The sequence below is a fragment of the Cherax quadricarinatus genome, chromosome 58, assembly GCF_038502225.1.
Source record: "Cherax quadricarinatus isolate ZL_2023a chromosome 58, ASM3850222v1, whole genome shotgun sequence".
NCBI lineage: Eukaryota > Metazoa > Arthropoda > Malacostraca > Decapoda > Parastacidae > Cherax > Cherax quadricarinatus.
In genome coordinates, this window is record NC_091349.1 from 2,993,267 (window position 1) to 3,006,406 (window position 13,140).

The following is a 13,140-nucleotide window of genomic DNA, read 5'->3' on the forward strand; positions in this document are numbered from 1 at the left end:
GTAATAAGATACTTTCCCCAATGGAAATAAGTCACTCTGTCTGACTTTTTTGGGTTATCCCAGGTTCTCTACACATATGCTGCTATGTACGATAATTCTATGTAACTGTATTTGTGTATACCTGAATAAACTTACTTACTTACTTCCATTATTTTTCGCATTTTTTGATCAAATACATAGTTAAACAGAACACGTCATTATTTTAACACCATCTTAATTATTTTGTGATTTACAGGCTCAGTGCTTTCTCCTGAATATTATTTTTTTCAGTCATATTTTGGAAAATTCTGCTTGTATAGTTGGTTGACTGGATTTAAAGTTTAACTAGCACACAAAGGGTCGATAAAGCTTATTATTCTGTTTAGAAAGTTAAGAATATTTTAATACCTTAGAGATTAAAGTACACTTTGAATATATACAGATATATAAATTTTTCGGTATATATTCACCGAGACACATACGTCTCTCGATATATATGCACTGAAGCATCCACATCTGTGTATACATGTACACTGAAAGACATACACCTCTCGGTGTATTTTCACTGAGACACCTGTCAGTTCATATATCCTTTAACGGAACATTATCCGAACAAACTATTCTTTTGGATACTTGCAATAAATACCTGGTACCTACTTGTAGCTACAGGAGCAGTGATGGCCGTGGTGTCCTGTCTTCAATAATTTGTCCATCAGATCTTTTTCAATATTGTCAATTATTGTAGCACTTGCCCCTTCCTCTTAGTGACAGGCTCTTAAACTTTTTTTTATCATTATTCCTGGGTTAATGGGAATAAATTATTCATTATCACAAGGCCTGGTCACAGACCGGGCCGCGGGAGCGTTGATTCCCAGGTATACTAAAGGAATCACAAGGAAAGTGTGAGGGTTAACTAAGCAAAACACATTTTTTCCAAACTTTAGTAAAACAAAAATCACCTGTAACAAACAGCAATGGTGGCTGTGTGGAAAATAAAACAAGCCAATAAATACAATTTTTTTTTGTTTTAATGTTTTATTTTTTGCCTGTTTTTTCTATAAAAGTTTTTTTATACTTGTTGGTTGGTAGACCTACAGTATTGTCACGCCTCTAACCTGTAAGATAAGAAACACTTAATATTGTTTATTTGTTAATTAATTTAATTAACTTAATTTATAAAATTAGTATTAAAGAAAGATATCTTAGAAATACAAATAAGAATATGATCAGCTTCAATATTTATTTTATTTTGAAATGTAAGGTTTGTTGACATCATATTTAAAAAGAATTTTATTTACTTTTGTGAATTAAGTACATAATTTACATATGGCACATGCTAATATTGATCGATACCATGCCTAGCCCTTCTAGGGTAGGGTAGGTGCCTGAGCCCGAGGCTTTAGCTCATAAGACTGTCATTCCCATTTGCCCCTTTGGGGCGGGGATGGCAGACCAGAGAGGCCTAGCTTGTGGCTAGGCCTGGGGACAGTTGGTCCCAAAGATGAGGAGGTACTTGTGCCTCCTCCCATGGGAGACTTAGGTCTCAGACACTCCCTAAAGAGGGAGCCAAGGCCGGGCCACCACTTGGAAAAGGCCTGGGCCGGGAGAATACCGGCTAATCTTTAATAATAAATAATAACATGCTAATAGGCCTAACGGGGCTATGTGCACTGAGAGCCGTCTATTTTTGCGTAAATAAGTCAACTTTACGTGATTATTCCTAGCTATTTATATGCAAGTGATATGTAGTCTTAAGGCCGGGTCACCACTACTTGGAAAAGACCCGGGCCGGGAGAGTACCGGCGAATAAAAAAAAAAATGGCCGTCATGTAGTAAATAGGCTTGAAAACCAAGTAATCAATAGGCCTACGGTACCCGTTGATGAAGGGTGCTATATCTTTAGATTCAAAGGTCCTACAGCGGCTCTCATCAGCGAACCAGCGTTGCAAGTCATATACTGAGGTGGAGGTATCTGTGTGGAGTCGCTCACACAGGTCGCAGAAGGGGCGAGACACTGTAGCCCACCCATGTATTAACTGGTGAAACCGCTTCCATCTGAAGAAAATAGATTAGACAGATATGAGTGGAATGAAATGAGTATTTGGGTGACCTTACACTTGTCATCATGTTACTGATTACATACAATACCGACAGGTATACGCATAAGACACATGTGCAACAGATGGGAGTTCTTATTTCCGAAACGTTTCGCCTACACAACTGGCTTTTTCTATCGAATACAGGTGAACGTAACACTGAAGAAAGAAGTAATTTTAAGGTGATCAGTCCCTCAGCCTTGATAAGACTGACCTTTCAAGGCAGAGTGAGAGACTGATCGCCTCAACATTATTTCATCTCTTGTCTCCCGTGTTGTATTCACCTGTATTCGATTGAAGACTTCATTACATTTACTAGCCTATGACTATATCGACTTAGCCATAGAATGCTCTAAGCCTGAGACGGTATTTCTGTGGAGTCGAAAATGTAGGGACCCCTGTTGAGTATCCATTATGTTTCAATATAAGTACTACTGGTTGGGTGTGAGTTGAACCTGCATCCAAGCAAATGTGCAAAAGTAAGGCTGGAACGATAAATTTATTAAATAATACTGTTGCTTAACCAAAAAAAAACTGAAGAATAAGAAAGATTTGTCTCAAATGCATAAGTGAAAAGAGCCAGGTTCAAAAAAAGCAAGCGAAAACCAAGAGTTGTTCCTGGGGCTGGCCAGAAATTACGAAGTGAACATCCTACATGCTTGGCAATGGGATTTTGTTGAATTGCAGTGCTAAGAAATTTTTGCAGGACTCACCTGAAGTACTCATTGTAAGCCGTGTCGTTCTTATTGAGGTAGATGAGGTAGTCTGCCAGCGCCTTGGCTGTGGGGAAGCTGAGAGCGTCAATATAGGAGTGTGGCGGCGCATGCTGTGAGTAGTTGGCACCTCCGTACACGACAGGAACCACGTCTAGACTGTAGGTATGATAACAGGTACTGACGATAACCATAGTACAGAGACACTCAGTGCAAAGCAAATCTTTATTATAGACGACGTTCTGCTCTGGGTAGCGTTTCATCAAGTCATGAGGGTTTAGCTAAACCCCTGACGCATATAGTACTACAGAAAGAGAAAACTCAAAAAATGAACTTCCACAAAAGTAGGTGACCCCGTGGCCTGGTAGGTGGCCCCCGTGGCCTGGCTAGCAAAGCTCTCGCTTCACACACGGAGGGCCCGGGTTCGATTCCCGGCGGGGTAGAAACATTTCGACGCGTTTTCTTACACCTGTTGTCCTGTTCACCTAGCAGCAAATAAGTACCTGGGTGTTAGTCGACTGGTGTGGGTCGCATCCTGGGGGACAAGATTGAGGACCCCAATGGAAATTAGTCAGACAAACGTCGATGGCGCACTGATTTTCTTGAGTTATCGTGGGTGGCTAACCCTCCGGGGTTAAAAATCCAAAAACTTATCTTAAAGCAGCCGAAATCTATACTGCACTGTAGTCTAGCCGGTGTACCTCCTGCCTCCACCATCTTCCTTCAAACTCCCATGCTCTTTCCCTAATATTCCCTGTATAGGGATTTCACCTGCTTATTTATATCTCAAGGTGTTCTTACATCATTTGTAGAGTCCTAAGAAATGCTACTTGTATGTGAAGGATTTTTTTCTAAAAAGATTCATAGATATACTTTAATTTTGAAGAAAGACAGGTTTCAAAATCAGGTTTTATTGGGACTAAATTTTGTTATGTGTAGAGCTTTATTAAGTCATGACTTTAAGCTGAATACAGAGCGAAACGACTTGATAACGCTCTATGCAACGAAACGTGGCTTTATACGGCTCTACACAGAGCGAAACATATGTAAACGAAGCTCCACTCAGCGAAACATGTAGGCAAAGCTCTACAGAGAGCGAAACACCACTTATTCAAGCCTACAGTAAACCACCATTGTCCACAAAAACTTATTCTGTACCCCGCGTCTTTGCCTTCCTACATACAAACATTACACTGCTTCTTCCATACCTCAATTTGGAAACAAGAGAGAGACAGATGCGGTGTAATGAGAGCCTAAATTAGCAACATTGTCCGAAACTCATACAAAATTCTCTATATCCATCATGGTGGTATCCCAACACTAATACTCTCCGTACCTCAGTTTGTTGAAGAACTTCTCAGTCACATAATCTCGACACAGGGAGTTCTCGAAGGCCAGATAGAACTTGTACTTCTTGTTCAGCATCTCCAGACACACTTCTTCGTGCTGTCTGTCGCATCTCAACAGTCCACACGCGCCGTACTGGTCCACCTCGATAAATTTCCTCAAATTTTTTGCTAGACTATTGGAAGAGAAAGCATTTTTTTTTGGTTGTAGATCAAACTATGATTCGGAGACTAGCCTGGTGATGTTCAAGAATTTTCTAGTTTCGGTAACTTATGATTAGTTTAATACAACAACAATAATAATAATAATAATAATAATAATAATAATAATAATAATAATAATAATAATAATAATAATAATAATAATAATAATAATAATAAACTCATAGTGCACTTTGGTAATGGAATATAATAATGTTTGATAGGTAGTATCTAATGGCTGTAGCAAGAATTATTAAAGGGGTGGCCCAGTAAACCGGTGGAAGGCATCGGTCAGATGACCAAAAGCTCCAACTGTGGATCATCATATGACTAAGACCCGCGTCAGGAAACACTTGTCTAATGCCTGACAAGCCTACCAAACCTATCCTAACCATTTTTGATCTAGAGAAAGGGAGAGTAGCTCCAATTTCTCAGACCAAAAGCCCTACACCAGACCTCAAGACGCCTTACATGATACGTCACACACAAGATGATTAAAAAAGATGGACTCAATTTTGTAATGAAGTTTTCTGTGCATATGTTGACGTTCTTTGGCATCACATACATTTGTGAACAAACTTTTTTTCTGTAAGAAAATCATTAAACTTTGGTCAGGACTGACTGATGAACATTTGAACTTAATTTGAACACTGTGACTAACAGTGAACTTAATGTTCTCTACCAAACTAGTCTCAAATATTACATTAAGACTAAGCAAAGAAATTTAAGTATGTTAAGTTTACCTATCCATGACAGTAACTAAACAGTAACTAAACATAAATAAACCACTATTTCACACTGTGCTTGTTGTGTTTGCAGTTTTTTTTAAATGTGATTTACCGTGTTTTAATACTGAATCGTATTAGACTTTCAATAGGTTAAGTACGGTTCGTCAGCTGACCGAGGATTTGCGCTAATCTTTCAATATAATAACATACGAGTGAAAACGTAAAAAATTTTACTCTTGTATGTTAATCAGGTAGTTAATGGAGGTTATGGGGATATTAATGATAAAATGAGTGATTTCTGTTAGAGGTGAACTGGTGTTAATTTGTTGTTGTAGTTTATGAGGTTAATACTTATTAATGTTACTAATATGTTGGTTAGGTTAGTTATTGCAGTAAATATATATATATAACATATTTCAGGTGGAGTCACCGTCACACTTTTCACTATCTCATGAGGGACTAGCATGCAGGAAGGTTGGAGACCAAAGCTGTAAGTGAGAGACTCTAAATCCGGTAAAAAAAACAACTTCACTTCCAAGGATATTCTATTTTAAAGGGGTGAATCGGTAAGCCAGTGGAAGCCCTCGATCAGATGGCTAAAATTTCCAGTGTCGAATTATCACATTAATAAAGACCAGCGTTAGAAAACAATCTTCCTGTTTCCTGATGAATCTTACCTAACCTTCCTGAACGCTCACACTACCAGCACATCTTGCTCCCCAGCTCGTGCTACTTAAGAGATTATTATTATTATTATTATTATTATTAAAGATTAGCCGGTATTCTCCCGGCCCGGGCCTTTTCCAAGTGGTGGCCCGGCCTTGGCTCCCTCTGTAGGGAGTGTCTGAGACCTAAGTCTCCCATGGGAGGAGGCACAAGTACCTCCTCATCTTTGGGACCAACTGTCCCCAGGCCTAACCACAAGCTAGGCCTCTCTGGTCTGCCATCCCCGCCTCAAGGGGGCAAATGGGAATGACAGTCTTATGAGCTAAAGGCTCGGGCTCAGGCACCTACCCTACCCTAGAAGGGTTAGGCATGGTATCGATGTTAAGAGATTAAATCATCTTTAGCTATTGGTGTACAGATTAAATGCAATCTCAGTTAGTAGTGAGGGTAGTGGTAGTAGTAATGGTAATTTGAGAGTAATGGTATGTAGTTACTGGTAATGGTAATGGATATTGTTAGCTATTTTATGTATTGTTTGTTATTGGTGATTTTTTCGTTTTTCTGAGTTAGGAATCATTAACTGAGGTCGACAAGGATGGATAGATTACTGACAGCAGTGAAGTGTTTTTGCCGAGAGTGGGGCTTAAGTTAGTATGTATGAAAGATGCAAGGATTATTTTCCAGTACAGCTTGACCTTAGGGATGTATAATATTACCAGGGTTGTTTAACATACTTATAGATAGGGATGTAAAAGTGGTGAACAGATTAAAAGTAACTTCAGTAACCCTCGTATAGTCGACAGACTTTAGACCCAATAACTCAAGTATCAAACTACCTAAATATCCTAAATCCAATGTTGATGGTGTACAGACTCACGTTTCTCTGCCGCTCTGTGTCATACAGTTCGAGACGAACCAGGCCACCAACTTAGTTTTATTGGCCGCGTAATTCCTCTGCTGGACTGGTAGTGGCTTCTGTCGACGAAATACTTGCCCATACCTGCAGCCAAGGTAAGACAAGGTAAGGTAAACTTTATTAAAAAAAAATCTGAATCTACCTTCAGAACAATTGTTCTGAAGGTAGATAGATGTTGTGGACAAATATAAATTATGAATTATGCAGATTCAAACTAAGATTATATATTCAAACTGTGCAACTTCATGTTAAATTTATAGATGTTACACAAAACTCTTGTTACGAATTCATGCTTTGTTTACATTAAGCAAGGCGGAGCTCTCAGAGTGGTTAATAAATTTTAACTGGCTGCCCCTATGTTTCATATTACATGTAGGAATAAATATATGTCGTCTTAATGATAAATAATAATTATTGATTCAGATATTACACACTGCAAAACATTTAAAATTCACACCATAAAGTATCTTAGTGTGAATATTACACCAAAATAATAATTTTTAGTTCACATTATCAATTAATCAAAACATACCTTGATATTCACAAAAGGAAAATGAAAATTTCACTACAGGTCAGAATTTACGTAAATTTTATTATTAAGATGCTACTTAAAGAGACTTTACTGTTGAGATCTGACCACAGGAATATCACTACTTACAGGAACGTTACTACTGAGCTTCGACTTACAGGAACTTTACACGACTTACGGGTTCGGAAAGTCAGAGTCGAGTCTGTAGGTGAAGGTCCAGTTGAAGACGTTCTTATAGATCTGCAGATTCCCATAGAGGTACGAGGCGGATTCCATCATCCAGAACACATAACGAGTGTGTGGGGACCTGAACTCACAAACAGATTAACAATTAATTTATAGCCAACAGTAAGATTATTTTATGGAAGTGTCATGGATCTTCGGCATTCGGAGAGGAAACACAAACGCAAAACAAATGTATTAAAAATGTGTTATTTACGATCGTGTGTGTGTGTGTGTGTGTGTATCTTTCATTATACTATTTCATTCGGTTATGATCCAATGATATATCTCACTGAGAAAAACACATCATATATGATAGTTGATAGGAAGGCTTGATAGCACCTATTACTACCTAGTGTTGGGCAGAGATCTGTCATTAGAACGGAAATGCCACATGAGGGCGTCAATTTCCTTGATGGGGAACCTGGACCGGTTGCTGGTGGTCATGCAGGTGTTGACACGACACCCGGCCCTCAGGAAGGGCTCCCGACCAAACCCAAACCCGTAGTGCATGCCGCTGTAAGCCTGAAAATAACGTCACACACAAAAATCAGGATTTGCCCATTACTGGAGTGTAGCAACACAATTAAATACTGAAGAATACTGACGTTTACCAAGCTTTCTGTAAACTGCGCTTCCCTCCTAATTCCGCCAATGAATGCAGACTCCGTGCTCTAAGGATCATCAAAACACCTCAGCTTGACAAATTCTCCTTATAAATTTGTCATCCTTCTCAGTGGTTAAGTGGCTAGTAATATTTCCACTGCATTATCGATATATGTATGATCTATGTGAGATATTGTTTAATTCCCATAAAACAGTCACCCATTTGACTGCCTTAGCAACAGTCAAATACTGTCTGTAGTTACAACCATTAGACTTGATTAATACACAAACTTGTAGGTCAGTTTTAGTTATTTCAGCCAGTACTTCGTACAACTTACGTCATTCCAGAAGAGAATCTTCTTCAGCGGAGGATTGTTGGGGTCAATATTGTCTTTATCTGCCGGAATCTCTCTGTACAAGTCAACTGGCCTTTTAGTGATTTTCAAGGATCTGTCATCAGCGTAGGACAAGTTAGAATCCCCAGGTAAGGTGGGTGGAGGGACGGCTCTGAGTGACTTAGATACAACGCTCATCTTCACTGGAGAGTCAGCAACCTTTCTGTTTAATTATAAAACCAAATTTGATCTGTCGTTTTTGAGTTTATAAAAACAATGTTAGATGTAATAAATTTAGGTTTTGACATCGAAGTGACTACTAGTTTATTGCGCACTCCATATACATCCTGGAACCGTACCTCAAGAGCATTTGTATACACAATCGGCCTAGGAACTAGCCCCCCCCCCCAAAAAAAAAAAGGTTACCAGTAATACAGCTGTATATTTACGTATTAATAATGACAGTAACAAAAGTTTGAGTAGATGAGAATAATAAACGTAACAGCATTAATTATATCATGTAGTGAGTCAACACTAAGACCCTAGTCTCAGAGATTTTTATCATGTATTCTGGCAAAATCTCACCAGATTTGAGCTCACTCTGGGATCACCGTGCTTGAAAGAGCAGATGGCATACATTTCATCCTAATTTATTAAATTCACAGTTGTTGGTCAAGCTGTCCTTCCTACAGGACTCGACCACTGTTGTCATGTGGTTTACTTGCCTGCCAACCTTATTATAACAAGCGCAATTTAATTTAGCTTACCCAACTAAATATATTTCATATAAGTTTACAATAATTTCATAATAAACAAACACAATGAAACATATTTTTTTCAAAATTATTGCATACACAAATTTTCGCTTGCCTTATTCGGCAAGAAGAGCGTTGCTATTTATATATATATATATATATATATATATATATATATATATATATATATATATGCAAAACAACCACTCTGAAAGAATAGAGAAATTCCAAGCGCTTTCGTGACTATTCACATTATCAAGGAACTATGAAAGTAAAGCATCCAAGGAAGCTATATAAGGGGTCTGGCCAGCACCTCACTATCAGATCCCACAACGGTTAAACACCTGACACGCGCCGACCCAACTTGGATAGGTCCTTTGCACAACTCACCCCACAAACTATTCTACCCAAGAAAATTTAAAAATTATTTGTCCAGTGTATTATTAAATTCTTCCCAAATTCTATTAATTATAAATGGCTCTAATTTATATAAACCAAAGGAAATATTCATATTATTGTCAAAACTGCTTTTTATGAAACAAGATTCAATTATATTCCTGTCGACCATGGACTTGTTTGATACTACTTTCTCAACTTTTTGAAAATCAATTGGATGGTTAAAATCTCTTACATGAATAAATAGAGCATTGGAATCTTGTCCAGTTCTAATGCTATATTTATGTTGTTTTAATCTTAGTTCGAGATTTTTACCAGTTTGACCGTAATAAACTTTATCGCAAATTTTACAAGGAATCTTATAGACACATCCATCAGCATTTTGGGGGGAATTCTTTATCAAAAGTTTTTTTACTGTATCAAAATTTTTGAATACAACTTTAATATTAAAAGTCTTAAGAAGAGAAGACATATCAACCAAATTTTCATGGTAAGGGAGAACCAACATATTTTTTTTTTTTTTTTATATTTTATTTAAAAACTGCATATACATAATACATTGTATTACTTACAAAACAAACCACAGTGAAAATAAATAAAAAGTACATACAGTGAACTTCATACCTCTCCGAACATGAAATTAAACACCAACATTACAAAATAGTCAATAAACCAACCACATCCACTGTAACTTTATAGAAGTACTTAGTATTGATGACAATACATACATACACATACATATATTTACTCATATATATATATATATACATATATATATATACACATACACACACACACACATACATATATGTTAATTAAATTAATATACAACTCAGATCGGTATACAGAACAAATACATATAGTTTACTTCCATGTCACAAGTACTTGGCTAAACAGGAGCACCATACCTAACACATACACCAGAATATTGAAAACCCAACCTTCCACATCCTTACAATACAGAATTTTATAAACAGAGCAAATACAATAATGATTATAGTATAAAATTAAAAACCATACTAGGTATTACAAAACCTCTAGTACACAATCCCGGTACATTTTAAGAACACCATAGATCAAGGCCATATTACAACCATATACATAACCCCACAACCATATACATAACCTATAAACCCTCCTTTTATAATAATCATTATTACCAGTGCAGACACAGCTGACACTTCTACCCCCCTCTCCCCGTTTGTACAGTCCTCGTTCTAAATAACATACATTGAATTATCCTAATGAAAGGTCATACCCTGACCTCATCAAACCTAAAAGTTGGTAGGGCTTGAACAAGACAAAAACACAAAATTCACAGACTAAAACATATATGAAACATTACATTCCTAGACACATACACTGTAATAAGTAGAATTATATACACCACCAATATGATATCAAATATTAATGTTAACCATGAATTACAAACATTCAAAACATTTGCATATAGTGTAGTTCACACTCAAATTACAAGATAATACACCACATGCCATAGTAGCGGTACAATACTAGGCTATGTAAATAATTTAAAGAACCCGAGACTTAAATAAAACCAGAGTAGTTATAAGACTAAGGCTGCTGTAATGTGCCAGTCCCAAAAGAACTGACACGTATCTCAGAAAAAATTTTGTGTTGATACCAACGTGTCAATCTAATTACTTAAAAACGAGATCCTAAGGGCTCGGTATCCTGGCTTTCAAGGAAATTTTAAACCCAGTGAACATAACCATCAGGCTTAGAAAAGTAACCCTGGAAACCACACTTATATCTCACTATGACAAACATTCTCTTGAAACATGGCTTACCATCCATACCTAATTCTCACTACCTCATTGTCTGCATCGCTATTGGGCCGTGCAGACCCCCTTGCCTGACGCTCCTCAGTAACCTGACAGCAGTGGTACGAGGAGGTGTTGTGCATTCGCTGCCTGGATGAGGTAGAGTGCGGACGTGCTTTGCACCCCTCTACTGTTCCCCAGACGAGCTAATCAGTCAACGACATGGCGCCAGGTGTTCGCAGGAGAGTGAATACTGTGGGCATTGAACTTATTAGTGGGGCTTTAACACCTACGTCAGTCGATGTGTTATTGCCCAAAATTATACGAGAGACATATGGCATCAGAGACGAGGATTTATATGGAGTGGCACTGAACGGTGTATATAGAATTTTCGTGAAAGTGCTAACTGCTCAAGTATACGAGGCTTTGGTTGATCGTTACCAAGACGTCTGCATTACTGTAACACCGGCAGTGAGGGTCAAGTTGATTGATGTCTCACGACATTATTCGTGGGTTAAGCTCCGCAACGTGCCTTTTGAGGCTGATGAGGTAGATATTCGAAATGTTTTCGAACGTTATGGAACTGTACATCTGGCCCAACCTGGCAAATGGGTAAAAGGTGCTTACACAGGATTTCCTGAGGGTTCTTTTAATCTCAAGATGACGCTTAGGCATCCTATACCATCGTATGTATATCTCGAAGAGTTTAGAACCCAGGTAATGGTAGCGTATGCGGGGCAGAGGCGTACGTGCCGACTGTGTGGCGAATTTGACCATATGGCGGCAGACTGTGGCAAGCGGAGTATGGCTCCTGGGCCGGCAAGGGGCGGAGCACCTGCGCATGAGCACCCAATGCCTAAGGAAGAACGGGGGCAAGGAGGAGGGCGTGGTCGCATGTGGAGTGAAGAGGTAGTGGCTCCTCCAGTGGAATCGGAAGAAGTGGTGATCCATGACTCACCTGGCCCATCAACAGTGGCTCCTGGGCCGGCAAGGGGCGGAGCACCTGCGCATGAGCACCCAATGCCTAAAGAAGAACGGGTGCAAGGAGGAGGGCGTGGTCGCATGTGGAGTGAAGTGGTGGTGGCTCCTCCTGGGGAATCGGAAGAAGTGGTGATCCATGAATCACCTGCCCCATCAACAGTACAGTTGTCAAGTGAGGAGGTACAGGAGGGCGCAGCAGTGAAGGCTATTGAGGAGGAGTTGGAGACGGTGATACAGGCTATGTTACAGTCTACGGAGGGGGAGAGTTACAGCGAACAAGACCCTGGGATCAGGGTAGAAGGTGTGTGTGGGGAAGGGGAGGATCAGGTGGCACCTGTGGTGGACAGTGCGAGTGCCATGGAGGGGCATGGAGGCGGATTAAGGGTGGTAGAGGTGGAAGTCCATTGTGCTGGCTCCCAGGACTCAGATATGGAAACTGAGGGAGCTACAAGGAAAAGGGCAGCAGCGTCAGATTCGGACGATGTTCTGACACCGGCGCAAAGGCCGGGGAAAAAGACATGGGGTTCTGGTACCCAGAGTGACTCTGCGAGAGGGCCACAACAGAAGGGGGGGGGGATGGTTGGGAAGGAGGGGGGAAAATGTGGCAAAGGCACAGTCCAGGGGAACAGTCTGAAAGGGAAGAATCTTGACATGAGGCGGGGAAGGAAACCTTAAGCTGGCCTCAGGTGTGTAACAATAAATATTAATGGTCTGTGTGATGGTGTTAAACGGGAGTGCTTCAGGATGTTTTTGAATAGGTATAAGGTTGACGTAGCTTTTGTGCAGGAGCACAATTTTAAGCTTGGTCGTGAATTAGTGGTCCCTGGGTTTCAGGCTTATGTGTTGCCGTCTGAGCGTTTAAAAGGAGGAGTGGGTGTGTTGATCAGGGA

General features: G+C 39.4%; 1 protein-coding gene across 4 annotated transcripts in view; it reads right to left on the minus strand.

Annotated features, from left to right (window-relative positions):
• Window positions 1–964: 964 nt before the first annotated feature.
• The window catches only part of LOC128697948 (alpha-(1,3)-fucosyltransferase C-like), a 36,756-nt gene continuing 24,580 nt past the window's right edge, over window positions 965–13,140 (minus strand). For all 4 annotated transcript variants that reach the window (XM_070097519.1, XM_070097518.1, XM_070097520.1 and 1 more), the window contains exons 4-11: window positions 8,341–8,560; window positions 7,749–7,921; window positions 7,353–7,481; window positions 6,607–6,729; window positions 4,125–4,310; window positions 2,789–2,947; window positions 1,855–2,034; window positions 965–1,094 (exon numbers count right to left, since the gene is read on the minus strand). In XM_070097519.1, the coding sequence (XP_069953620.1) occupies window positions 1,082–1,094; window positions 1,855–2,034; window positions 2,789–2,947; window positions 4,125–4,310; window positions 6,607–6,729; window positions 7,353–7,481; window positions 7,749–7,921; window positions 8,341–8,560 (1,183 nt within the window). In that variant the 3' untranslated portion in view covers window positions 965–1,081. The remainder of the gene's footprint in view (window positions 1,095–1,854; window positions 2,035–2,788; window positions 2,948–4,124; window positions 4,311–6,606; window positions 6,730–7,352; window positions 7,482–7,748; window positions 7,922–8,340; window positions 8,561–13,140) is intronic.